This window comes from Herpailurus yagouaroundi, unplaced genomic scaffold (genome assembly GCF_014898765.1).
Source record: "Herpailurus yagouaroundi ecotype Mexico unplaced genomic scaffold, PumYag 182, whole genome shotgun sequence".
NCBI lineage: Eukaryota > Metazoa > Chordata > Mammalia > Carnivora > Felidae > Herpailurus > Herpailurus yagouaroundi.
In genome coordinates, this window is record NW_024412413.1 from 27,799,179 (window position 1) to 27,827,145 (window position 27,967).

Sequence of the window (27,967 nt, forward strand, 5' to 3'; positions counted from 1 at the left end):
AGTGTCCTTTCTCTTTTACATGATCTTACTAAAGGGCATAACAAGCTATCCTTTTACAGTATATTGCTTTCTACTATACTTATGCTGTTATGTTTCTGTTGAAATTTGCTAAAAACAACAAAAAAAGACATACAATAATTTGGGGAAATTGGTTTTTTGTTTGTTTGTTTTTTGTAAGTCTGTAGAAGAGAAGCTTTCTCTAGCACAGGAGGACTTGATTTCAAACAGAAATCAAATTGGAAACCAAAATAAATTAATTCAAGAACTGAAGAGTTCCACGGCTACGTTGGAGCAGGATTTAGCAAAGAAAGAGCAACAGTTGAAGGAGCAGTGTAAAACGCTACAAGATATTAAAAAAGAAAAGGTATTTCATTTTCTGACTGAGTCTAGAATCTGAGAGTTGCGGTATCTTTAGAAATCATCTAGTCAAACCTCTTCTCCGATATGGGCATCACTTTACTTGAATAGCTCTCCTTAGATGGACTTCTAGTTTCTGATACAACACCGTGGTAATTGGAATGTTAATGCCGGGAAGTACTTCTTAACAGCCCCCTTGTCATTTCTACTCATTTTTCTTACTGCTCTTTTTAGTTTTATAAACAAATCTTTTTCACATTGTAGACCCCTGGTTATTTAGAAACAGGTATCGTAGCTCCACCACTATTATATAACATTCTTTAGATGTGTGAATGAGATTAAAAGATCTAGAAATACTTCTTATGCTTATAATTCTTCTTTTAAAATTATTATTAGTAGTAGTACTTTTTTTTTTTTTTTTTTTAGCAATTTCTACACCCAACATGGGGCTTAAACTCACAACCCCCAGATCGAAAGTCTCATGCTGTTCCAACTGAGCCAGCCAGGCTCCTCTTATTCTTACAATTCTTAAAATTTAGAGCCAGCTTTTTCTTAGGGAAATGGGAGTGTATTTTACATAAATGATGCTGAGTTATACGGTTGAAAGCCTTGGGACCTGGGTCACTCGGTTAAGCATCTGACTCTTGATTTTGGCTCAGGGCATGATCTCCCTGTTTGTGAGCTTGAGCCCCATGATGCTAACAGTGCAGAGCCTGCTTGGGATTCTGTCTCTCCCTCTCTCTCTGCCCTTTCCCCATTCTCGTTCTCTCTCTCTCTCTCTCTGTCTCAAAATAAATAAAAGTAAACTTAAAAAAAAATAAAGTTAAAGCCTTGTATTATAAGACCACTATGTTTAAAAGTTAAGATGCTATATGAAAGAGAAATTCAGATTCTAGGAAGCACTTTATTTTTGGTTTCATGGTTGAAATATATTTCCATTAGCTGATAAGATATTATTCTGAAGTATACAATTCCAGAAGTTTGTGGTGTATCTTAATTGTGCAATTCCTGAAAGTCTTTTTAGTTAAAAAAATTAAGGGATGTTTTTGTGGGGAGGTAGAGGTATTGAAGCTGGTATGATATTCATGATTTGTGTCTTGGGTTTAGAAAATTCTGAGAGAACTATAGTTTCATAGGCCTTTGTTGCAAGGGCTTTAGCTCAGTCAGAACTGTTGTAATTTTGACTATATCTCTAATAGATTATTTCACTTCTCCAAACCTTTATTCTCTAAACCTTTGTTCCTTATCACATGAGGATTAAAAAGAGCTATTTATATTTAGTATTGATATTAAATTAGGTAATATGTCACACTACTAGCTAGGCGCCTTAAATAAAGGCATTGATAGTAATAATAGTAATAATGATAATAGCATTAAGAATAAGAACGATAGGCTAAATTTTATAGTGTTCTTTCCTTGCTTAGACACTATTTATTTCACAGTATTAACAGTAACTAATGCTTATGAAGATCTTATTAGTTGTTCACATTGTGTAAATAAGGACACAGAGGCAAGTGAAGGTAAGTAGTTTGCTCACGTTAACTTAGGTAGAAAGGGGCAGAGACCATGTCATGCCTAGTAGCAGTTATTCTCATGACATTAGTTTTAAGCTAAGTATTTACTTAAAATTATTTTTAAATTATTTTTCTACAGTCACTGAAAGAAAAAGAACTAGTAAATGAAAAGTCTAAATTGGCAGAGATAGAGGAAATTAAGTGTAGACAGGAAAAAGAAATTGCTAAATTGAGTGAAGAACTCAAGTCCCACAAGCAAGAAAGCATAAAGGTATGTTAAGATAATCATTGTCCCTCCTTCTATCCTGTATTATTGTCATTTAAATAAAAAATATGTATATATATCTTACTGAGAATCTACTACGTGCTAGACGCAGTTTTGTTGTTTTGACAAATACTCTTGCTCTCATCCCTGTGTTGTGTGTTATCCATATACATGTGTTGAAACTATGTTCCTTTGGTTTGCAGATTAGTGAATAAAGCAAAGTAGGTCTAAAAGTTTAGATTTGTTGAGATGATAATCAACAGAGCGGTTGATTTAGAAAATTGTGCCTATGTTGGGGCACCTGGGTGGCTCAGTCGGTTAAGTGTCCGACTTCGGCTCAGGTCTTGATCTCAGGGTTCATGGGTTTGAGCCCCGCCTTGGGCTCTGTGCTGACAGCTCAGAGCCTGGAGCCTACTTTGGATTCTGTGTCCCTGCCTCTCTCTGCCCCTACCCCACTTGTGCTCTGTCTCTCTCTGTCTCTCCAAAAATAAATGTTAAAAAAAATTAAAGAAAATTATGCCTATGATTAGAATTAAGATTTTTAGGGGATTCTGTTGTTTCAGTTGTTTTTCTTCCTAAAAATTTTTAATACTCTGTTTGGAACATTTTTCCTGTCATAAGTATACCTAGGGTGCCAGCTGAAGAAACTAATTGTCTGTCATTTGCTTTGTAAAAATGTTATTCATTTTCTCAAAGGTTAGGTTCTCTCTTGAATGCTCTCAATAACACCTTTTATGTCTATCAGTATACTTCCCATTTTGCTTTAAAATTTATTACCTCTTTATGTTATTATATTCTTACACACTGTGACTTCCTTAAAGCAGGTAATGTATATAATCTTTATCTGCATCCTTAAAACCTAACACAGTGTGTGATGCCTCAGTGGTGACCAATAAATGCTTGCTAAGTGAGAAAAGGGAAAATAAGGGGTAGAGGTTCTTCACATAATTTCATCCAAACGTGCATGTAAATTGTCACTTGAGTTTAAATGATTGTTGAGCAGGAAGTAAATAATCTTGCGTCTTTTTAACCAGTTGTTTGAAATACTGAACTTTAAGAATCTCATAAGAGAAGAGGCTAAAACTCTTTTATATTGTTAGGATAAGTTGTATAAATTTCAGCTACATTTTGAAATATTCACTGTAAAGGATGATTTAGTTCCGGCCTTTTTCAATAGGAGGTAACAAATCTCAAGGATGCCAAACAGCTTTTGATTCAGCAGAAACTCGAGCTTCAAGGGAAAGTAGATTCCCTGAAGGCAACCCTTGACCAGGAGAAGAGAAACCAGCAAATGCTAAAAGAGCAGGTGAAAAAGGAAGAAGATGAACTGAAGAAAGAGTTTACTGAGAAGGAGGCTAAACTGGTCAGTAAGTTAATGGTGGGGAGTGTGTTTTGTAATTGATTTTGTAAGTCAATCCAGTAAGAGAGGATTTTTCTACTTGGAAGTTAGGATTTAAGTGCTCTTACCTAGCATTTTACTTTTTGATTGAGAAAGGAGACCTGATTTGTTTAAACAGCTGATATGTGATTGGAAATATTTTAGTCTGTAATTATATTTTGGTTTAGAGAAGTGAAAATTCAATGAAACATAATTCATAAAAAATAAACACACTTTTAGTGCCAGAAAAACAAATCCACAGCTATGTAGATTGAGGTAAATGGCGTGAATGCTGATGATGTTAAACTCATTTGTTTGGTCGAAGTGAGTTGATAAGGGAGAACGGAAACTTCAGTGTGGAATTTTGATGACCAAAGTCTACTTTTCCTTCCCTAAATTGTGCATGCCAAAATGGGAAGCATCTGGCTTTCCTCTGTTGAATTAAGTCCAAATATCCCCACATAACTTGAGGGCTGAATGTTTTAGTTGAAGATTTGCAATTTCAAGTTCACACAGTGAGTTGAATGGCTTGGAATTGGCTTTTTGGCAGGTTGATAGAAGAAAAGGTACATGTGGATTTTGAGACTGAAAATGCCAGCTTTGTGTCCAGGGCACCTTGCTATCCCTAACTATGTGTTCTTCCCCTGTTCTAGTGAGGAAAACGAAAACCTCAAATTGCTGTATGTTAGTGGTTCTTCTTAGAGGCTTGCTGACTCTCATTTCAGCATTATGGCCTTTGAGCCAGTTCAGAGTACACAGATGTTTGTGGAATCAATTTTATTAGTATGAGATGAATACATTCTCCTGCCTTCTTTCCTGAAGAAGTGGTATTACTTATGTTGTCAGTGTTTTAAGTTCAATAGCTAACTTAAATTTATTTTGCATTACTTTAGGAATAGGTTTTTTCCTCACTGTTCTTCCTTTTCTCAGCATTCCGAAATAAAAGAAAAAGAAATAGGAATGAAGAAGCATGAAGAAAATGAAGCTAAACTTACCATGCAGATTACAGCATTAAATGAAAACTTGGGCACCGTAAAGAAGGAGTGGCAGTCTAGTCAACGTAGAGTCAGCGAGCTCGAGAAACAGACGGACGACTTACGGGGTGAAATTGCAGTATTAGAAGCCACAGTTCAGAATAATCAGGATGAAAGGAGAGCACTACTAGAAAGGTGATTGATGTCTAGTAAAATTAGTGTGTTTCCATTCTAAGTGACAAGAAGATTGTCTTTTTCCACATTTTTTTAAATAGAAGAGTCTTGAGAAGAGTACATTGGCCCCGCAGGTATTTATGCAGCCATTTAAAAACTAACTCTTAAAACAATCAGATAGTTGAAATTAAAGTATTATGTTTGAGGTTACGAAGTAGTTTCTTATCTCTGTTCTAGAAGGATCTTTGATAATTTTTTTAAAAAATTAATGATAGCTTTGCAATCTGTTCTAGATGTCTTAAAGGAGAAGGTGAAATAGAAAAGCTTCAAACCAAAGTACTAGAATTGCAAAGAAAGCTGGATAATACAACCGCAGCGGTGCAGGAGCTGGGCAGAGAAAATCAATCCCTTCAAGTAAGTCATCTGGTAATGTGAGGCTGTTTTTCAGTCTAGAGTTAACTCTTAGTGAAAAGCATATTTGCAATCTTTTTTATTTTTTGTTTTTTGTTTTGAGAGAGAGAGAACCTGAGTAAAGGAGGGGCAGAGAGAGAGGGGGAGACAGGATCCCAAGCAGGCTCCACGCCATCAGCGCAGAGCCCGACATGGGGTTGATCTCACAGATGGCAAGAACATGACCTGAGCCAAAACCAAGTGTCGGATGTTTAACCACCTGAGCCACCCAGGCACCCCAGCGTATTTTCAATCTTTAAAAAAAATCTCCTGTATTTAATAAATAACTTTTGAATGGTTACTATCTGTATAGCAGTGTTGTAGGTGTTATGGATAGTTGAATAAAAGTGATAAAGAATTAATCTGAGAGACCCCAGGGATCAGTTAGAAAGCCTTGTCATTCACGAATTGGCAGCTCTGGGAAAATTGAGGAACATCAAGGAATAGACAAGCTGCTATGTGTTAAAGAAGTGATCTGAATATGTGCTCAGGGTACTTAGGAAGGATTGATCATTAGTGTTAGAAGGGATGGGAAATCACCAAAGATTAGAAATTGCCGGTGCCTTTGAGGGTAAAAATTTGACTTAATTTGTCATTCAGACTTAAGAATGTAGTAGCTTTTGACAATGGAAGCCAACCAAAGTATTTCTGATTTTTAAAATTTTATCCCATGGTGCCTATAAGTCTAAATTTTGAGAAACTTGGGCACCAAATTAGAAATTATCCATCATTCTTTAAAATGTTGAGTATTATAATGTTTGGACACCCCCTTTTTTTTTTTTTTTGATAGATCAAACACACGCAAGCGTTAAATAGGAAGTGGGCGGAAGACAATGAAGTACAAAACTGCATGGCCTGTGGGAAAGGCTTTTCAGTAACAGTGAGACGGGTAAATGATTTTGTTCATATTGCTGTGGTTCTGGATTTTATTTCTCAGTATCAATTAATGTTTTAACCATCAAAATCTTGTATTTGACAGATTTAAAAATTTTTTCTATTTATTGGTTAACTTTACAACTACATAGAATAATTAAATTTTATGCAGTCTAGTTTCTGGTCAGCATATGTATTTCAATTTTAGTTTTAAGTATAGTCCTTGCCTTCCTACTCAGTTACTCTCTGGAATAGTCATTTTCTGAACCACTAGGCCATATGTTTAGTCATTATGTGTTTAACTCATATGTTTTAGTCATCATTGGGTTATTTTAAAGAAAAAGCAGAGATGAAAAAAATATTTATTCTGAATAATACCATGTGAAGTTTATATTCCTATTGAAGAAATTCTGCCTGAAACACTTGGCAAATGGAAATGGTTTTCAGCTGGTCGAGGTGCTTTATTATCACTTTTTAAATGCCTCTGAAGGTTCTTTTGAGAATTCTTGATGAATTTTATATCAGATGTTTGGCACAGTATCTGAGAAATAGAAAGCATTCAAATTAAGAGATTAAATTGACATGTTGAAATATTATTAAATAATACACTAATCCCTTGAAAGTTAATATACCTTCACAGTGCAGTTTGCAGTATTCTTATATCTCATCATGCTTTTGGTGTAGTTTTTATGCTTGAAATTGTTTAATTTTTGTCATTTACAGCATCACTGCAGACAATGTGGAAATATCTTCTGTGCTGAGTGTTCGGCCAAAAATGCCTTAACTCCATCTTCTAAGAAGCCTGTTCGTGTCTGTGATGCATGTTTCAATGACTTGCAAGGATAATGGGTTATCACAACTTCAGAATAGTATTACACTAACATTAGATTTTTAATAAATGCACTTAATAGAGGTCTTGGACTACTATTTGATTTGGACAGTGGTTGCAATATTAGACCAAATTAGAATTCATATATTTTGGAATGTTATCAATATCAAGTAAAACTCTTCTATTTTTGTGAGACTTGGGCTCATCTTTCATTACTTTTTTCCATTTAACCCCTGGAACAGCTTTCATGCCAAGTTTAGAATTAGCCAATGAAATGTAAATAAACTTTGGACAGAAAATAGCAATGTATTTTTTTAAGTATGATTTCATTGTTCACAAATGACATGAATATACGCTTCCATAGCTTACTTTTTTCTCCCAAATTTAGTATACAAAAATGTACATGGGTGATGTTATCACATCATATATGTTGCACAATAGCACATTATATATATTATTATTATATTAGATACTCTCTTGGTGAAGTCATGCACAGAACTATAAAACTTTCTTTTTTTCTTATATATAGGTCCATAGCTCAGTTGCATTGTTATGTTATAAATTTACTACTCATGTGTTCTAAGTACAGTTTATGTTGAAATATGTACTAACCATGAATTTGAACATGGTTTTTGTTTTAACAATATTGATTAAATTCTCTTGGGTAGATTTTATGAAAACCTCTGTAAAATCAGTTTGCTTACTTTATGGTTATCCTGGGGTTGTATTTTAAAGATTAGGGTTAATTTTTCTTTGTCTTTTTCTATCTCATGTTTAAACTCTCACACACTGTTAAGAATTCTATAAAACTACCCACCCTCACCCCCCAGCTGGAGGATGAATCGTAAAAATTGTATAATGGTTCTATTGTCAGTTTCTTGTAAGTAGGAAGGTTTTGGAAATTAGCCTTTATATTATACCCTCGGATTGTCTCTCCAGCATTTTGGGAATCTGAGTTTGCTTTTTTAATGGATCTATTTTTCCCTTTATTTGGTTTAACCTTTCGAACCGTGGCTCAGCTTCACTGTAATAGTTTTATAATTTTGCATCTTAAAGCCAGTAACTGATATTGCTCTAGTCTTATCTGTGAAAACAAATACACGTGGGAAGGAGACATTAAATATTCGACTTTACATCTTCTTACCCAATAGGGAAACATTTTTGAAAGTTGTGAAGTTGACTTAAATTTAAAATGGTTATGAATTTGGGGTTCCATATTAACTGGTAAATCTTTTCACTTTGCAAAAATACTGCTATGAAATTGCTTTAAAGTAACAGCTGGAGAATAGAATATCACCAAAAACAAATATATTTCGGAATCCCAAAGTTATAATCAGAACTGAAACAGAATGGCTAATTAAGGGTAATTAAAAGTTAGCTTATTTGTATGCTTCCATTTCAACAATGGAATTGAACTTTAATTTATCATAGTTGTCTTAATTTGGGAAACATCTGTAGAGAGGTCATTAATAATTGGTTTATTCTTTCTAGAGAAAACATATAAATTTATACATTTGTGCAGTGTAATCATCTGGTAATAATAAGGAAGAATGGGAGTTAATATTTCATTTGCAATAGTCTATAATATACACTTGCTTTCAAATATCATGCCGAAATAAAGTTATCGTGTTTATGCTTTACCTGTAACATTGATAAACGAAGAGATTGTCATATTCATTTAATTATTTTACAAAACTCAGTTAAGTAAATCCTGCTGTCAGTAGCTGTTAAGGACCCTGATGGTGTCCCTAGACTAGGATAGACATACATCCTTGAGCATACATAAAGAAGAAATACAATGACTCTTTATTAAAAACAACAGCTGGATGATATAAATTGAGCTAAAATTATTTGTGCATTTTCATATGCTTATAAATCCTTTCAAAGAGTCTTAATTCTACACTTTAAATATAAGGAAGTTAATATGAAACTTAGAAATTTTCTATGTTGGAAAAATAGATATTCACAGTACCTTTTTTTTTTTTTTTTTTTAAAGATAGTAAAACTTCATGAGGATTCTAGGTTAGAATATTTGTTCACTTCATCTCCTAACTGGGTGCGCTGAAGGCCTTTTCCCGTCTTATCCACCCACCCACATATTCACAAAAAAAAATGTCGGGAGGGCAACAAACAATTGTATGTGTTTGAGTAATCACTAGTTTTCATCTAGCTAAATCTCATTTTATAGGTCCTGAATAATTTACCATAGGCTACTACACTAATGCTATCAGAAATGAACCTTTTTTGTGTGTGTGCTTATTAACTCTCACTAATTTAACGTGTTTTTAAAGAAAACAAAAAGGGTTTTCTTTTTCTTTTAACTAAAAAGTCATCTTCTGAGTTCTTACTGGCTCTACATTTTAGATGTTTGCTGGTACTATTTGTCAGTGAGTTAGGGGTGGCACGTCCCAGCTCTTGGCTCTAATGCGAAGCCTGTTGGCATCACATGTTAGTAAATTCCAAACCCCAGCATAGAAATGTGAATTAAAATCAAGTTTTGCTGGGTTAGAGTACAATAAAGTATACCTACAGATTTTTTTTTAATAGGAAGAAGACAAAGCTGCTGGTATAGGATTAGTTCACTTTGAAGAAAAAAGAGGGAAACACAAAGACCTCAATGCAGTGTACAAATAACATTTTGTTCAACTACCTCTTAATGTGGAATTAGCTAGTTTGATAGTTTCCTCACAGTAATGTTAAATAGTAACTGCCAAATTTGTTAGTTTCCCATCTCTCTTAGAAAGGCTTTGGATTATTTTATAGTTTTGAGAACTTTGAAGCCACTTTTTTTTAACTTTGCATTTGCATAAAAATGTTTAGCTTCTAAGTGGAGAGCAAATTATGATCATATATTTTGATATTCATGACCTATTTGACTATAGCAATTTTTTTTAATGCACTTTGGCTATAAAACCATGGATGATTTGATCCATAAGAGTTAAATGTGCCATCAATTTAGTATTCCTAGACATGAGCTTGATGAATGGCATTCTGTAATTATAATGTGCCACACATTATCGTGTCTTAATTGCCCTTTGCCTGAATTTTAATGATCAATTTGTTATTGTTGCAGATGTGAATATTGTGCATAAACTTACTAAATTTATGTAAAATTGTATAAAATAGAATTGGAAATAGCTAAGTTCTTTCTGTGTAGAAGTAATGAATTTATTGTAACATGATGCAGTTATGTATATGACATTCTGTACTTCCTTGAACTGGATCATATATTCATAGTTTCTATAGAAACTTTTGCATGAATATTTTCTCATTTAGGTTTTGGATTCATTGTTTGTATTGTGTTTACTACTTGTGATCATGTAGTTGTGCCTTATTTTGTGAGAGAGTTTAGCTCAGTAAATACTGTAATTTCTAAACTCAGTGAGTGGAAGGTTATCGATTATAAATGTAACTGATAAATTACACAACAGCATTTAAATCTGTATAAAGAAAAATGGAAGGATCCTTATTGAATTGTTGATTTTGTGTTTTTTAATTTGTTAAAGATGATATTAAAAAACCAATTCTTTCTAGTAGATGTATTCTGTGACTGTAAATTATTTTTTTCTATTAAAAAAAAAAGAAGTACATGGGGTGCCTGGGTGGCTCAGTTGGTTGAGCGTCCGACTCTTGATTTTGGCTCAGGTCATGATCCCAGGGTCATGGGGTCAAGCCCCGCACCGGACTCCTCACCGAGTGTGAAGCCTGCTTGAGATTCTCTCTCTCCCCCCACCCCTCTCTCCGGCTCGTGCACGCCCTCTCTCTCTCTCAAATAAAAATAAATGAAAAAGAATACAAAATATTAACCATTTTGTACTTATTTACAGATTGTTAGAACTTTCCACATGGATGTAGACTGTGGGTATGCTTTGGTGTTCAATTTAGGAATTAGGAATGAAGTTAATAATTGCAAGAGAAATTACTAAGGCCGTTTTGCTTAAGACATTCCCTTCTTATTCCATTCATTATTGTGAAGAATTAACAAAACTACAAAGAAATACTAAACAATATTAAAGTCATTCCTTCTTTCGTTGTTCATCTAAGTTTAGTACCCAGGTGACCATTTAAAGACACTTTCTGAGGACTCAGTATACCAGTCGCTTATTACTGTGTTTTTCCTGGGAACCAAAATTCCAGAAGTGTTTTTTTTTTTTTTTATTTGACTCTAATGTGCTTCCCTCTGAAGAGTTCAATGTGTATATCCTCAAGAACTTCCTAGATTATATATTAGACATGTTCTTTTGTGAGTGCTATAGAATTTCAGTTTAAATATGTAGCATATTCTTTTTTAAATTTTATTTTATTGTGATCACATTTAACAGATCTACCCTCTTTGACAGCTTTTAAATTCTAGTAGAGCAGACCTGTAGAGCTTCCTCATCTCACTTCACTGAAACGTTATGCCGTTGACTGGTGACTTCCCATTTCTCCCTCCCTTGGCAACCTCTATTCTACTCTGATTCTATGCGTCTGACTACTTTCGATACCTCACGTCAGTGGAGTCATACAGTACTTGTCTCTCTGTGACCGATCGACTTCTTTTAGCGTGATGTCCGAGGTTCATCTCTGTTGTTGCAAATTGCAGAATTTCCTTCTTCTCAAAGGCTGAATAGTATTCCATTGTATGTATATGCCGTATTTCTTTACCCGTTCATCTGTTGGTGGACATTAAGGGTTTTCCACTTCTTGGCTATTGTGAATAGTGCTGTGATGAACATGGGAATACTAATAGTTCTTTGCATCTAGCGTATTCTTCAGCTGTTTTCCATCTTGATGTTAATTTACTCAGTCTTTCCCTTTAATGAGATTTAAGGGTAAACGAGTTCTTTATACATATAATTACTTATTGGACTCACAGGATTTTTTTTTTTTTAATTTAATGTTTATTGGGGCACCTGGGTGGCTCAGTCGGTTAAGCTGCCGACTTCGGCTCAGGTCATGATCTCACGGTCCGTGAGTTCAAGCCCCGCGTCGGGCTCTGTGCTGACAGCTCAGAGCCTGGAGCCTGTTTCAGATTCTGTGTCTCCCTCTCTCTGACCCTCCCCCGTTCATGCTCTGTCTCTCTCTGTCTCAAAAATAAATAAATGTTAAAAAAAAAAAATTTAATGTTTATTTATTTTTGAAGGAGAGACAGAGTGTGAGCAGGGGTGGGGCAGAGGGGGAGACATAGAATCTGAAGCAGGCTGCAGGCTTTGAGGTGTCAGCACAGAGCCCAGCTCGGGGCTCGAACTCATAAGCTGTGAGATTATGACCTGAGCTGAAGTTAGACACTTAACAGATTGAGCCACCCAGATGCCCCTGGACTTAGAGGATTTTAAAAGGAATCTTGAGAGATCACTTAGTCCCGGTCCGTGTCCTTCCTCTTAGGTTGGTTTTAAATATTTAAAAGTTTCTACAAGATGATTGTTGATTTTTTTTTTCTAAAATATATATATTATTTTTTGGTCAGATATTTCTTCCTAAATCTTCTCTTGCACACATCTGTATTGTCTTCTGGATGTAATTGCTTTCAATCCCATCTAGGTCCCCTCTCTAGGAACTCACCTGCAGTCTAGTCCCCATTCTTGGCCCTCCCCTTTTTTTTTTCTCATTTATTCTTAGACATTAAAAGTAGTTAATTGCTTTCAAGATTCTCCTTTTAATTCAACTTATTCTTAATAAATATCTGAAGTGACTATATAGAGACTGCCCCTCCCTTCTAATAGTGCTTGGCCCTTGGACAAGAGCCTTTATGCTGCATTGTGGCGAAATCTGTGTTTTCCTCAAAGAATTAACTGCATGTCATGACTTCCTCAAGCCCCATCCTCTCTGTCTCATCCTCCAACTTAAGGAGATCAGTTAACGTATCACTTACCTTCCAGCCCAAATTGAAAAGTGTAATACGTCCGTTTTGGAAATTGTGGAAGTTACCATTCCTGAAATTGAAATTTGTGGATTTCCTCTTGATATGATCTGACTATAAGAACCCGTTTTTTGGGGGCGCCTGGGTGGCTCAGTCGGTTAAGCATCCGACTTCAGCTCAGGTCGCGATCTCGCAGTCCGTGAGTTTGAGCCCTGCGTTGGGCTCTGTGCTGACAGCTCAGAGCCTGGAGCCTGTTTCAGATTCTGTGTCTCCCTCTCTCTGACCCTCCCCCGTTCATGCTCTGTCTCTCTCTGTCTCAAAAATAAATAAACGTTAAAAAAATTTTTTTTAAATAAAAATACCCGTTTTTTTAAATGAAGTGAATAGTATATTCCACCATGACAATATAATTCAAGCTACTTTTACTTGATAAAGATTCTAATGACATTTCAAGTGCTTTCTGCCAAATAAACTTGGCTGTTCTATGCCAGCACACACACCACTCAAACCAGAAAGTGGTTTTATGACAAACTTCATCGTTCGTTCTTCAAAAAATGAGGTTCAGAGAAAGCTATCTTAACTATTTCTATGAAAATCTCCCATATAAAAGTGTTAACTGGTGAAACTGGCACAGACACTCGCTTTTTTCCCCCTTAAAATAAGGGCATTTAATCTCTGGGATTTTCTACTTTCAATTTAGGGTATTACCAAGTATACCTGAGGTAAGTAAACTGTTGGCAAATAGGAATTTAAAAACTGTTAAATATAGACCTTATTGATTGCTTAATCTGTTAAAAAAGCAACCAAAGTTGTATCAGAATTATCAATGCGCTTTAGGGGTGCCTGGATGGCTCAGTGGGTTGAGCATCCAACTTTAGCTCTCAGGTCATGATCTCACGGTCCGGAAGTTCAAGCCCCGCATTGGGCTGTGTGCTGACAGCTTGGAGCCTGGAGCCTGCTTCAGATTCTGTGTCTCCCTCTCTGCCCCTCCCCTGCTCATTTCTCTCTCTCTCTCTGTGTCAAAAATAAACATTTTAAAAAGTTAAAAAAAAGAATTATCATTGAATGTGAAGTAGGACTGTAAAGCAGTTAAGACTGGTTTATGAGCCATGTAGGAAATATGGTTTCATTATTGACATACACAAAGTGAGATGCTAGAATTCACACTGAGCACAAGCAGTGGACATTGCTTTCCTTCTGACCCTCCATTCATCTGATCTTTCACCCTTTACAAATTCTAATAGCACCATACTTCACTCAAACCTCTTGTGAGCCCTCCTGAAACATGGTAAGGTATCAGTTACATACCTGCCAAAAAATTCCTCAGAGTTCCAATTTGTTGCGGTCATTATTCCTCTATAATGAGGATTTTCCTAGCTCAAATCCTCAAATTCTGGAACTCCTTTAAAATGCACATTTCTTTCTAGCTCATCACTCAATAAGTGTTAGAAAAGTTTGAATGAAAGAATACCTTAATCCTAATGTCTAAAAAATGCACCACTTGTTTTAGGTTCCTACATTTCAGAGGATTCTGCAGGCGACGTAAATAAAGATATCTTCTTGGTTTCCTGGTTCCTGGTGAAGCAAGATATCGCTGCTGTTTTTTGTGTCATCCATGTTTTCTGTTAAAAATAATATATAATACATATATACTATATATATAATATATAGGGAGAGAATGTTGACAATTATTCACATATTTGGACTAATATTTTCCTTTGTATTTATTGACTTGCTCTTTAAAACTGAAGACTAGGGGCGCCTGGGTGGCGCAGTCGGTTGGGCGTCCGACTTCAGCCAGGTCACGATCTCGCGGTCAGTGAGTTCGAGCCCCGCGTCAGGCTCTGGGCTGATGGCTCAGAGCCTGGAGCCTGTTTCCGATTCTGTGTCTCCCTCTCTCTCTGCCCCTCCCCCGTTCATACTCTGTCTCTCTCTGTCCCCAAAATAAATAAACGTTGAAAAAAAAATTTAAAAAAAAAAAATAAATAAAAAAATAAATAAAACTGAAGACTAATGAAACACTTGCATGTTTCCCGTTTTCTTTAATATGTCACAAATACCTCTAATCATCTATGAAAATGGAAGTGGATTACATGAGTATGGTCTGGAAGTTGGGAAAAGAGTTATGAATAATCAAGGAATCATAATAGTCCATGATGACTGGAAAAACGAGCACTGAGAATATAAATAGTTTGAAAATTGAATTCCTTGAATTTCCATTTTGTATGGAAATAGTTCTTAACAAGTGGCATAATTTGCAAAGCCGACTGAGGGAGGTGACCCTGGAAATTGAGTTATTAGGGCTAAAGCAAGACCGCGTTAATTGTCTGGCTACGTTGTTGCCTTGATGAAAACCTTCCTGGAGAAAGAAAACTTCTAAGATGGAGAAACCAGTCAGGCGGCTGCTTCTCAGTGCCATAGCTGAGTCAACACTGGCCTCTTTTCTGAACACTGGCGTATCTTCAAAGGTGGTTCATCATTGCGGTGGCCCCTCATTTGAGCTGACGTCACATAATTTGCATACCAGGACGTTCACAGTTGGAACACCTTAAAAGTCAATCATGCAATCCAAAGCAGTTCTTTCCCATTGTTTCACGTAAGCTGTGCAACTCCAAGGCTGCTTGAGGTTCTGCGCCGGGCGAAAATGAAGGAGCTGTGTTGGCTCTGTGAGTGGAAGAGGTGGTCAGCTCTTGAGATTTCTGAGCATGATAGGGACTAGATGTCCACATCCGTCCCCTCTTAACCTCTGCCCTTCCCAAAGCCGGCGAAGGAAATACACACTTTCCCATTTCCCATTACTTAAGAGGCTTGGGGGGAGATTCTTCCTTATGTCAGGTCTGAAGAATCAAAACCTGCACAACTGAGATACATACTTGGATGTTTTCTCTTTGGGTTTAGAATAAGAACACTGCTGTACACACCGTCGATATCTGTTTTCATGTTGTACAAGGAAAGCATTTCTCAGCCCAAACGCTAGAAAAAGGTTACATAGGCAAAAGAAATCGTTTAATATTAAATCCAGTTTCTCAGGACAAGAACCTAGAGTTTTTGAATATTCTCAGTGAATATGGAAAGTTTATGTAGATAACAAACAAAAAAAGAGAATTGATTCCGAGAGCAAGACTTCACTACCATGCCCAAAGAGAGCCCACTTAAATATGAGAACCCTTTCTTCCTTAGCTAACAACTTCTGCAGCTTGATGAAATGCAATTATGGCTTATGTGATGGAAAATGGGCACCTTCTAGAAGAAATTTAGCATGCTAGGTGGATAGTGTGTATGTAAAACACAGATAATAAAAAGATGGAAAACAATGTAACTGTTGTCTCTTTCATCCACCACTCCTGTTTAAAATGTTACTGTTGTATTTAAAGTGAAATCCCATCGAAGCAAGGGTTATAGACATAGTAAGATGTACCAAAAATACCAAGTCTCCTGAGTGCTTCATTAACAAGCCAAAAAATTGACTCAAAATTCAGCATCTACAAATTATGTGAGATGTGAAACAAACAAAAATAAGTGTTGGTGTGGTTTCTGTGCTTGTAAAAGAAAGTCTGTTCTGTCATTACCTAGCTGGTCTCTTGGAGAAATGACAGGAGATACTGAGAGAGTAATTCTCGTGTTTTTATTTTGTTTTATTGTTTTTTTTTTTTTAATGTGGCAGGTGCTTTTATTTTTTTTTAACATTTTTTTTAACATTTATTTATTTTTGAGACAGAGAGAGACAGAGCATGAACGGGGGAGGGTCAGAGAGAGAGGGAGACACAGAATCCGAAGCAGGCTCCAGGCTCCGAGCTGTCAGCACAGAGCCCGACGCGGGGCTCGAACTCACAGACCGCGAGATCACGACCTGAGGTGAAGTCGGACACTTAGCCGACTGAGCCACCCAGGCGCCCCTGGCAGGTGCTTTTAAAATAAAAACTTCGGGGCGCCTGGGTGGCACAGTCGGTTGAGCGTCCGACTTCGGCCAGGTCACGATCTCGCGGTCCACGGGTTCAAGCCCCGCGTCGGACTCTGGGCTGATGGCTCAGAGCCTGGAGCCTGTTTCCGATTCTGTCTCCCTCTCTCTCTGCCCCTCCCCCGCTCATGCTCTCTCTCTCTCTGTCCCAAAAATAAAATAAACGTTGAAAAAAAAATTTAAAAATAAAATAAAAACTTCTTCCTTGAAATTCTAATACAACACAGGGAGTAAAATTCTGCAGTCCATGCAGTTAATTTATGTGTGGGAACAAACAAAAACCAAACCAGGCTTGTCTTCTTTCTGGTCATACCAAGGAGTACTTCAGAGAAAAGGAGGAGAGCACTGACTTTTTATTCCTGGCGGATCATAAGCTGATGCGCGTCCCCTGTCATTATTTGTATTCAATGAAATGTGTGGGTGTAACTCAGACTCACCGGAAGAGGTTGGGCCTCATTTCAACATCAGAGCAAATGCAAGACTTTCTTTCTTTTCTTTTTTTTTTAATTTTTTTAACGTTTATTTATTTTTGAGACAGAGAGACAGAGCATGAATGGGGGAGGGGCAGAGAGAGAGGGAGACACAGAATCGGAAACAGGCTCCAGGCTCTGAGCTGTCAGCACAGAGCCTGGCGCTAGAGCCGGCAGGGCCGACACTAACCTGAGCCCCCAGCCTAAGTAAGCCGCTTCCACTCCTGCCCTGGTTTTCTGACAGCCTCCTGCCCTCAAGTCCGTTTACCACCTTCTGACTGTGGCCGCTAGAGTGACAAAAATTTCCTGCCCTAGGATGGCCTCTGGTAATGGCATTTTTCCCCATGAAAAAGTAAACTAAGCAAGCAGACAAAAGTACTTCTGGGCCCCCGTGCTGAGTCTCTGCCTATCAACACCCCCTCTGCCATCGCTGACCAGGGAGGGGGGCTCCCCGGGGGCAGTGGCAGGGATGGGGCTGGGGAGCACCCTCACGGACAAAGGCTTTGCTCCCCTTTTTAGGGGACATTTCCTCTAGAAATGTCTTCTGGCCTTAGGCAGACTTCAGCTTACACAGACCCCAAGGGGTCACAGTCGATTCAAATACGAGGCCTTTCAGCCTGCGCAGGTCACGTTTCAGCAAATCCCAGCAGAAGTGGAAAGAACAGACAAGAGGGCAGAAGGCTCGGGTTCTAGATGTTGCCTCTTCGTGGAGCCCATCGGCTCTTGGGGAAAGTTTGCTTCCACTCATGAGTTATGCAAAGCATTGACATATATAACTTAGCTACATAACACAACGATGTCAATGTTTGCCATTATTATTATGCAGGTGTGTTTTCATTCATTCACTGTGTAGTGTTTCTCCACCGTGTTTAAGGTCACCCTACGTTTGTCAGTAAAGCTCTGGGCTTGGCTGCTGGTTTGGGAGTTGAGAACCATGGGTAGTGCTCCTGTTTTTTCCTGCTCCTCCCTTAGGACAGAAAGGTGATCCCCTCACCCCCGCCAGCCTGGCTTCAGCAGGTCTCCTAGGAGCCTGTACATGCGGCAGAATCCCCTTCTGCTTCCTTCTGAACACAGGCCATTCCCCGAGCACTGAGGAAACTGAGTCCCAGGGCTTCCACATCAGGGTTCACCATTGATCTTTGATTATTCTGAGGACTCCCCCCAAAACAAGGGCTGTTTCTTATTTGTCTAACTCCAGGGTGCCCACAGAGTGCCTGGTTCTCAGGAGACACTCAGGGAATGCTTGAGCAAATGAATAAGATGATATGTATTTTTGACATATACACCTACATTTTTACGCACATCTCTCTCCCTCTCCCTCTCTCTCTCTCTATATATATATCTTCATTTCTGACATATTTCTTTCCACAGAGCTATTATAACATCTTAGACTTGTAAGGCAGGCACATCATTGTTTACCAGTGCTTTAACAATACCAATTGTACTAATAATGATATCAAAATACTGATAATAGTGTATTGAGTGCTTTACAGGCATTATTCCATCTCACTCTCCTGACCACGGAGGTAGATATTCCTATTTCACCAGGAGAAATCTGTGGCTGAGAAGATTCAAATGTCTCACCTTTCTTGACATCCTTAAGAAATGGAATTTGCTTTTCGTATTGTTTTTCAGTTCAGAGCAATGGGACTAAAAAAAAAACCCACAGTTGGGGTGCCTGGGTGGCTCAGTCTGGCTAAGCCTCCAACTTCGGCTCAGTTCATGATCTCACAGTTTGTGGGTTCGAACCCCATGTTGGGCTCTGTGCAGCTCAGAGCCTGGAGCCTGCTTCCGGATTCTGGGTCTCCCTTGCTGCCCCTTTCCTGCTCACACACTCTCTCTCTCTCTCAAAAATAATAAACATTAAAAAAAAAAAAGCCACAGTTAGTGAGTGGTAAAGTTGAGTTATCCAAGCACTGGAAACCAAGTCCAACGGTTTTTTCAGAATTAATTCGTAGAGTGAGTGCTAGTCACATAGGAACCAGGCATTGTATCTTACGAAGATTTAAATTGGATTCATGTCTTATTACCAAAACAAGGCCAATATAAAACTCCATGATGTCAAACAGCTAAGCTGACTGATGAAAATAGACACATGCCAGACATGTGGAGTGGATCGATACTTTTGACCACCAATCGGTCTAGTGGAATGGGCTGATCAAGTACCATACACGAACCACCCTCTTTTATTATTGTTCACGGCTCAGTAGTAAGCGAAGGACACATTAAACCAGTGCCTGAACCTCCAAGTTTCCCAAAGTAAAGAAGAAAATAATGCAATAAATAGGAAATCGACACTGATGCACATACCTAAGGTGCGCCCTTAAACAAATCAATTTTTAGAAACAATTGCTTAAACCCCAGCTAACGATTCTTTCTGGATCTTGAAAAGCACTTCCCTCCAATACATAGTGTTTTTATTTATTTATTTATTTATTTATTTATTAATTATTTATTTATTTCATACCACGTATTTTTTTTAAATTTAATTTAATTTTTTAAAATTTACATCCAAATTACTTAGCATATAGTGCAACAATGATTTCAGGAGTAGATTCCTTAGTGCCCCTTACCCATTTAGCCCATCCCCCCTCCCACAACCCCTCCAGTAACCCTCAGTGTGTTCTCCATATTTATGAGTCTCTTCTGTTTTGTCCCCTCCCTGTTTTTATATTATTTTTGTTTCCCTTCCCTTAAGTTCATCTGTTTTGTCTCTTAAAGTCCTCATATGAGTGAAGTCATAGGATTTTTGTCTTTCTCTGACTAATTTCACTTAGCGTAATACCCTCCAGTTCCATCCACGTAGTTGCAAATGGCAAGATTGCATACTTTTTGATTGCCGAGTAATACTCCATTGTGTATATATTTACCACCTCTTCTTTATCCATTCATCCATCGATAGACATTTGGGCTCTTTCTATACTTTGGCTATTGTGGATAGTGCTGCTATAAACATTGGGGTGCATCTGTCCCTTTGAAACAGCACACCTGTATCCCATGGATAAATGCCTAGTAGTGCAATTGCTGGGCCATAGGGTAGTTCTATTTTTAGTTTTTTGAGGAACCTCCATACTGTTTTCCAGAGTGGCTGCACCAGCTTGCATTCCCACCAACAACACAAAAGAGATCCTCTTTCTCCGCATCATCGCCAACATGTGTTGTTGCCCGAGTTGTTAATGTTAGCCATTCTGACAGGTGTAAGGTGGTATCTCCTTGTGGTTTTGATTTGTGTTTCCCTGATGATGAGTGATGTTGAGCATTTTTTCACGTGTCGGTTGGCCATCTGGATGTCTTCTTTAGAGAAGTGTCTATTCATGTCTTTTGCCCATTTCTTCCCTGGATTATTTGTTTGTTGGGTGTTGAGTTGGATAAGTTATTTATAGATTTTGGATACTAACCTTTATCTGATATGTCATTTGCAAATATCTTCTCCCATTCTGTTGGTTGCCTTTTAGTTTTGCTGATTGTTTCCTTCATTGTGCAGAAGATTTTTTATCTTGATGAGGTCCCAGTAGTTCATTTTTGTTTTTGTTTCCCTTGCCTCCGGAGACGTGTTGAGTAAGAAGTTGCTGTGGCCAAGATCAAAGAGGTTTTTGCCTGCTTTCTCCGCGAGGATTTTGATGGCTTCCTGTCTTACATTTAGGTCTTTCATCCATTTTGAGGGTTTTTTTTGTGTATGGTGTAAGAAAGTGGTCCAGGTTCATTCTTCTGCATGTCACTGTCCAGTTTTCCCAGCACTACTTGCTGAAGAGACTGTCTTTATTCCATTGGATATTCTTTCCTGCTTTGTCAAAGATTAGTTGGCCACACGTTTGTGGGTCTGTTTCTGGGTTCTCTATTCTGTTCCACTGATCTGAGTGTCTGTTCTTGTGCCAGTACCATACTGTCTTGATGATTACAGCTTTGTAGTATAGCTTGAAGTCTGGGATTGTGATGCCTCCTGCTTTGGTTTTCTTTTTCAAGATTGCTTTGGCTATTCGGGGTCTTTTCTGGTTCCATAAAAATTTTCGGATTATTTGTGCTAGCTCTCTGAAGAATGCTGGTGTTATTTTGATAGGGATTGCATTGAATATGCAGATTGCTTTGGGTAGTATCAATATTGTAACAATATTTGTTCTTCCTATCCAGGAGCATGGAATCTTTTTTCCATTTTTTGTGTGTGTCTTCTTCAATTTCTTTCATAAGCTTTCTATAGTTTTCAGTGTATAGATTTTTCACCTCTTTGGTTAGACTTATTCCTAGGTATTTTATGGTTTTTGGTGCAACTGTAAATGGAATCGATTCCTTGATTTCTCTTTCTGTCGCTTCATTGTTGAAGCAGAGAAATGAAACCGATTTCTGTGCATTGATTTTATATCCTGCAACTTTGCTGAATTCATGAACAAATTCTAGCAGTTTTTTGGTGGAATCTTTTGGGTTTTCCATATAAAGTATCATGCCATCTGCGCAGAAGAAAGTATGACTTCCTCCTGGCCGATTTGGATGCCTTTTATTTCTTTGTGTTATCTGATTGCAGAGGCTAAGACTTCCAACACTATGTTGAATAGCAGTGGCAAGAGTGGACATCTCTGTCTTGTTCCTGACCTTAGGGGGAAAGCTCTCAGTTTTTCCCCATTGAGGATGATATTAGCATTGGGTCATTCATATATGGCTTTTATGATCTCGAGTTATGCTCCTTCTCTCCCTACTTTCTTGAGGGTTTTTATCAAGAAAGGATGCTGTATTTTGTCAAATGCTTTCTCTGCATCTATTGAGAGGATCATATGGTTCTTGTCCTTTCTTTCATTGATGTGATGAATCACGTTAATTGTTTTGTGGATATTGAACCAACCCTGCATCCCAGGTATAAATCCCACTTGGTCATGGTGAATAATTTTTTTAATGTATTGTTGGATCCGGTTGGCTAATATCTCGTTGGGGATTTTTGCATCCATGTTCATCAGGGAAATTGGTCTATAGTTCTCCTTTTTAGTGGGGTCTCTGTCTGGTTTTGGAATCAAGGTAATGCTGACTTCATAGAAAGAGTTTGGAAGTTTTCCTCTTCCTCTTCTGGGACCCCTAGGATTCTGATGTTATTCCTTTTTAATGAGTCACTGATTTCTCTAATTCTTAAATCATTCTCTTTTGCCTTAATCTCCCTCTTTTTTTCTGCTTCACTGTTCTCTATAAACTTGTCCTCTATATCGCTGATTCTCTGTTCTGCTTCATCCATCCTTGCCACTGCTGCATCCATCCATGATTGCAGCTCAGTTATAGCATTTTTAATTTCATTATGGCTATTTTTCACTTCTTTTATCTCTGCAGAAAGGGATTCTAATCTATCTTCGACTCCAGCTAGTATTCTTATTATTGTGATTCTAAATTCTGGTTCAGACATCTTGTTTGTATCTGTGTTGGTTAAATCCCTGGCTGTCATTTCTTCATGCTCTTTCTTTTGGGGTGAATTCCTTCGTTTTGTCATTTTGAAGGGAGTAAAGGAATTAATGAGGTAGAAAAATTAAAATAAAAAAATTAAACACACACACACACACACACATACACACACACAAATCGAATAAATGATGCTAGATCCTAGGAGTGTTTTGGTCTGGGTGTTGAAAGTGCTTTGACAGATTAGAGAAAAAAAATTGGGGGAGGGGAGAATAAAAAAGGAAATCGTTTGAGAATTTGAAAAAAATGAATACACTGAAGTAGACTAAAATGAGATGATGGAGGTAAAATAGAATTTGAAAAAATATACACAGAAGTAAGGAATGTAGTAGAAAAAAATTAAAAATATTTTTATTAAAAATTAAAAATAAAAATGAATTTTTTCTTTTTCTATATTCAAGAAAAAGAAAAGAAATGAGAAAGAGAAAAAAGAGAAAAAAGAAAAAAAGGAAAAAAGCAAATCGTTTGAAAATTTGAAAAAGTGAATACACTGTAGTAGACTAAAATAAAATGATGGAAGTAAAACAGAATTTGAAAGAATTTACATAAAAGCAAAAAAAATAGTAAAAAAAGTAAAGAAAAATATTTTTAATAGAAATTGAAGGTAAAAATGAGGTTTTTCTCTTTCTGCATTCAAGAAAAAAAAGAAATGAGAAAAGAAAAAAGAAAAAGAAAAAAGAAAAGAAAAAAAAGGAGATCATCTGAAAATTTGCAAAGGTGAATACACTGAAGTAGACTAAAATAAAATAACGGAAATGAAATAGAATTTGAAAAAATTTACACAAAAGTAAAAAATATAGTGATAAAAATTAAAGAAAAATATTTTTAGTAAAAATTGAAAATAAAAATGAATTTTTTCTCTTTCTGTATTCAAGAAAAATAAGTTTAAGAGAAAAAAAAAAAGAAAATTGAATAAATAGACCTATTAACAGACTAAAGTAGGACTAAAATTACTTCGTTTTCCCCTAGAAGTCAGTGTTTCATAGTCAGTGTTTTATAGTGTTTTATAGTTTAAAGTCCGTGCTTCATAGTTGATAAACTAAGCCGGCAGTGAGACTTGTGTCCTTGAAGATCGAAGTTGGCCCGGTTGGGCGGGACTCAGTGTAACGGCGTCGGTCTCCACTAGATGGCGCTGCTAGCCTACTGGGGTGGATTGTTGCGGTGCTCATAGGTGCCTATGCGCTTGCGCGGGGGCGGTGAAAAATGGCGCCACTCAGTTACTCAGTCTGTTCTCCAGGATCAGCAATCGCGGACCCGTCCTCTGTCTTCAGCTTTCATCCACTCCCCGCTTTTTCACTCTCTGTGACCAGGCCCCAGGCAGTACCTCTCTCCCGAATTTTGTCTCAGATGCGGCTGTTTTCTCCGGCCCCTTACTTCGGAAGGACTACGGCTTTGACCCATTCCACCTCTCTGCAGGAGGGTCTCACTGAGCAATGGCCGAATGAGCAATGGCTGAATGTCGGCTGCACCCAGGAACGCTTGCTGGACCCTGCTGCTGCTGGTGCCCCAGGACTACAGCCAGGTGCCAGCCCGCCTCAGAAAAAGTTCGCGAGATAGTGTTGCCGCAGCACATCAGGGATTATAGAAAATCACAACACACATCGGGCACCAGGCTTCACCCTTAAGGACCTTGTTCCAGCACCAGTGAATGTGGCCATTTTCTGGGGTCTGCTGGGACCAGGTGGCTTCAACAGTCTCTACCAAATGTCCTTCCAGCAGTGGAACTGCTTTTCCCTGTGTGGCCCGAGAACTTCCCGGACCCCACTCTGTTCCTGGGGATTTGCCCTTCCCACCAGAGCGCCTCCAGGTATGGAGCTGTGGAGTTGCAGCCTTTGTGCTCCCCTTGCTTATGGTCTTAATGGAATTTAAACCCTCTCCTTCCTCCTTTCTCCCTTTTTAGTTTAGTCCCTGCGGCTGTTTCCAATTTTCCACTTTCTCTCCAGCTGCTTTTGGGGAGGGGTGCTTTTCCCGTATTTTCCACCCCCCCCCCCAGACCCACCCAGTCTCCGTCCTCTCTCCACTCGCAAAAGCACCTCCCTCCACCTTCTCGCTCCCCAAGTTAACTTCTCTGCGCCGCGTACCTGCTAAATTCTGTGGTTCAGATTGTACAGATTGTTGTGTTAATCCTCCAATCAGTTTTCTAGGTGTGTAGGATGGTTTAGTGTTGGTCTGGCTGTATTTCATGGATGCGAGACACACAAAAACCTTCCATCAATACATAGTGATTTAAAGCCGTAAAGTGTATACTGTTTCAGATCCCCAAGTTTAATTGTCTGTATAAATAATGGGTGAGGTCCATGACTGGGAAACATTTAAATTTCCATCACATGAGTGGGAAGATTTTCAGTTCCAGTCTCTCTAGTACTATGTTAGATGAATCAGAAAGGGGAGCCCCATTTTGGCCAACTCCATCCATCCGTGGAATCTAACACTGATAAATAGATTCCATGCCTATTATTTGTAAATAATTGAATTATTTAAGATGCTGAATATAAGATGCTGAGTTTTTTAAAAAGAATGTCAAAGATTGTGATTTGCACGACATATATTGTGCATCAAATAGCAAAGAGGAAAAAGTAGAGGAATTTAAAACATGCCATTCTTTGTTTTGGAATCCGGTTGTGAAGCATGAAACCAGCAGATTAGCTTGTGGTTAATACGGGCTGCCATTCGTTCACTTGCTCTCATTTCTGCCACTATTTGAAGCGGAAGCAAGCTGTGTTCGCGTCAAGGTTTGCGAAGGAGATAGAGATTTTTTAGGGCTTGACTTATTCAGGTAGGATGGTCCGGGTAGCTTAAAATAGGAGGCCATCCGACCTTCCAAACTGTGACTCTTCATATTTTGTGGAACCGTTCCCTTCCCAAACACCGATCAGCTATTCATAGATTGATTAATGGGTATCTTTTTTATTGCTTAAAGAGCCTTAAATTATTTAGCGCAGCTTACCACCATGCTGCCTAGAAGCTTAGGTTATTAAAAGATGTGAACTATCTAGTTCGCGATCTTATATCTGTGCAAAGCTAGTCATTTGGTAAAGAGGCAGAATGAAACAACAGTGGACATCTCCGAGGACTTAAGACAGACCGTAGCTCCTCCTCCCCACTCTAAGGGCAGGTGTCTGAGAGCCTTTGAGAAGGCCCCCCCCTCCCGCTACCACTTGGAGCACACTGGGAAGTGGGAGATCAGAAAGCCTTTAGTAGACCCCCGAGGCCGTGGCTTAACGTGCGGTAACAACAACCATCGTGGTAACCATCAACACTTAAGTGATGGGAAAAATGCCTGTTCTCAGAAGAGATTTTGTGGCATTAGCCACACACACATTTTTGTCTGTGATGCCAGCTGCCCATGAATTGGCTTCTGCAGCTCTTATATACAAGTAGGCACTGAGAGCTCGGGACTCTCTCCCACCCCTGGCTCCCAAATCGTCATTTCTCAGAACCCCCGTGAGCTTTCAAATCAGAATGAGGGATGGAGATCACCTCAGCACAGGACAGCAGCTGCTTTTGCTGTGGCGGACAACCTGGGGAGGCACTGATGCGCGCTGCTATCCCAGCAAGGCCACCCTGGTGGACAAAGGCCACCATGGATGAAAGTGGTTTGTTTTCGTTTGTTTCATTTGCTTAGGCAGGTGAGGCCAAAAGTCCAGGCTTCTGGGACTTACCTCACTAGTACACGGACGAAATCGTTCTAAAAATGTGTGCATTCTTTGACATCTTTAAGAAATGTAATTTGCTTTTGGTATTGTTTTTCAGTTCAGAGCTGCAAGACTAAAAAAAAGCCTCCATTTTTTAGAGGATGCCTCCATTTCATCATGCCTCCATTTTTTAGAGGATGAAATCCAATCTTATGTATAACAATCTTCTATATTTTTTAACACAACTTATTTAGAAATATTTCTAAGCTTATTTAGCAGACTTATTTAGAAATAGCAGCATTTTACCTTTTTGTTGCAATTAGTTTTCACAACTAAGAGGAAATCATCAAAGAGAAACAGATAAACACCTAGGAATCTTGTGCTTTCTGAGGAGAAAAAGGTGTAATTGGGGCTGGAAATAGTAAGCAGAAGGTGGTGTTTTTTGAATCAAAGAATCCCTTAGAAAGCAAGACAGGGCGGTGTCAGGGCACAGGAGGCTCGCAGCTTGGGAAACTCCAATCATGTGGATCAGAAAATTGCATTACTGTTAAACCGATTTCCCCCTCAAGCAGAGACTTGATGTGAGCCCATGCTTCCGCCTTTAAAGACATTGTATTTGTGATGTATTTCATGTGGATCCAGGGTAACTTAGTTGGTATTTGCAATGGTTTCAGCTAAGCCTAGGACACATCTATCCACTAATGGAATTTGCAATATTTTCGCCTCTCGACCCATCCGGGTGGTCATTGGCCAAGGTATACTTGACCAGAAAAAAAGGCATTTTATTATTGCTGTGAGCTGAATTGTGTCCCCCGCCCACTCCCCCAACTCATATGTTGTAGCCCTAACCTCCAATGTGGATTTACGAGGAGTAAGTAAGATGAAGTGAGGGCGTAAGGGTGGAGCCCTGGTCCATTAGGATTAGTGCCGTCGCAAGAGGATGTACAAGCCAGCCGATTCTCTCTGCCACGTGTGGGCACTGAGAGTGAGGCCATCTGCAAGCTGAGAAGAGAGCCCTCATCAGTCACTGAATTGGCCGGGAACTTGATCAAGCACTCCCAGCCTCCAGAACTGGGAGAAATAAATTGCTGTCCTTACAGTGGCCCCGTCTGTGGTATTTTGTTATGACAGCGCTAGCTGATTAAGACAGTCAGTAAAGCGACCTGCCCCTCGAGTTTTGCAGTGTGTCCATCCATGTTTAAACGTTCTTCATGTAGCTTTATATTTATAAACTTTTCTGGTATCACTTTTCATAGTTACTTAAAGCAAATGGCCTTTTATATTTTTCCCTAAGAAAGGGATAGTAGTAGAAGAGAAATCAAATAGAATGGGGAGGGGCGCCTGGGTAGCTCAGTCAGTTAAGCGTCTGACTCTTGGTTTCTGCTCAGGTTATGATCTCACGGTTCATGAGTTCGAGCCTCACGTTGGGCCCTGCGCTGACAACTTGCAGTCTGCTTGGGATTCTGTCTCTCTCCCTCTGCCCCACCCCCACTCTGTCTCTCTAAAACTAAACAAATAAACTTAAAAAAATAATAAAATGAGGAATTGCCCCTCCCTATTCTACACTATCCCTTAGAAATTAGAAAAATAGGGGCACCTGGGTGGCGCAGTCGGTTGAGCGTCCGACTTCAGCCAGGTCAGGATCTCGTGGTCCGTGAGTTCGAGCCCCGCGTCAGGCTCTGGGCTGATGGCTCAGAGCCTGGAGCCTGTTTCCGATTCTGTGTCTCCCTCTCTTTCTGCCCCTCCCCTGTTCATGCTCTGTCTCTCTCTGTCCCAAAAATAAATAAACGTTGAAAAAAAAAATTAAAAAAAAAAAGA

The 27,967-nt window shown here is 38.6% G+C and overlaps 2 protein-coding genes across 6 annotated transcripts in view; one reads left to right on the forward strand and one right to left on the reverse strand.

Annotated features, from left to right (window-relative positions):
* The window catches only part of EEA1 (early endosome antigen 1), a 115,797-nt gene extending 105,445 nt beyond the window's left edge, over positions 1-10,352 (forward strand). For 4 of the 5 annotated variants that reach the window (XM_040491242.1, XM_040491243.1, XM_040491244.1 and 1 more), the window contains 7 exons: positions 179-364; positions 2,011-2,142; positions 3,314-3,499; positions 4,445-4,683; positions 4,956-5,076; positions 5,903-6,001; positions 6,709-10,352. In XM_040491242.1, the coding sequence (XP_040347176.1) occupies positions 179-364; positions 2,011-2,142; positions 3,314-3,499; positions 4,445-4,683; positions 4,956-5,076; positions 5,903-6,001; positions 6,709-6,831 (1,086 nt within the window). In that variant the 3' untranslated portion in view covers positions 6,832-10,352. The remainder of the gene's footprint in view (positions 1-178; positions 365-2,010; positions 2,143-3,313; positions 3,500-4,444; positions 4,684-4,955; positions 5,077-5,902; positions 6,002-6,708) is intronic. The other variant, XM_040491245.1, reaches the window with a different exon arrangement.
* A 3,818-nt stretch (positions 10,353-14,170) lies between these two features.
* Positions 14,171-27,967, reverse strand: part of PLEKHG7 (pleckstrin homology and RhoGEF domain containing G7) — a 69,028-nt gene continuing 55,231 nt past the window's right edge. Inside the window, 5 exon segments of the mRNA XM_040490423.1 lie at positions 14,171-14,278; positions 15,530-15,568; positions 15,571-15,629; positions 19,184-19,338; positions 26,457-26,535. Coding sequence (XP_040346357.1) covers positions 14,171-14,278; positions 15,530-15,568; positions 15,571-15,629; positions 19,184-19,338; positions 26,457-26,535 — 440 coding nt within the window.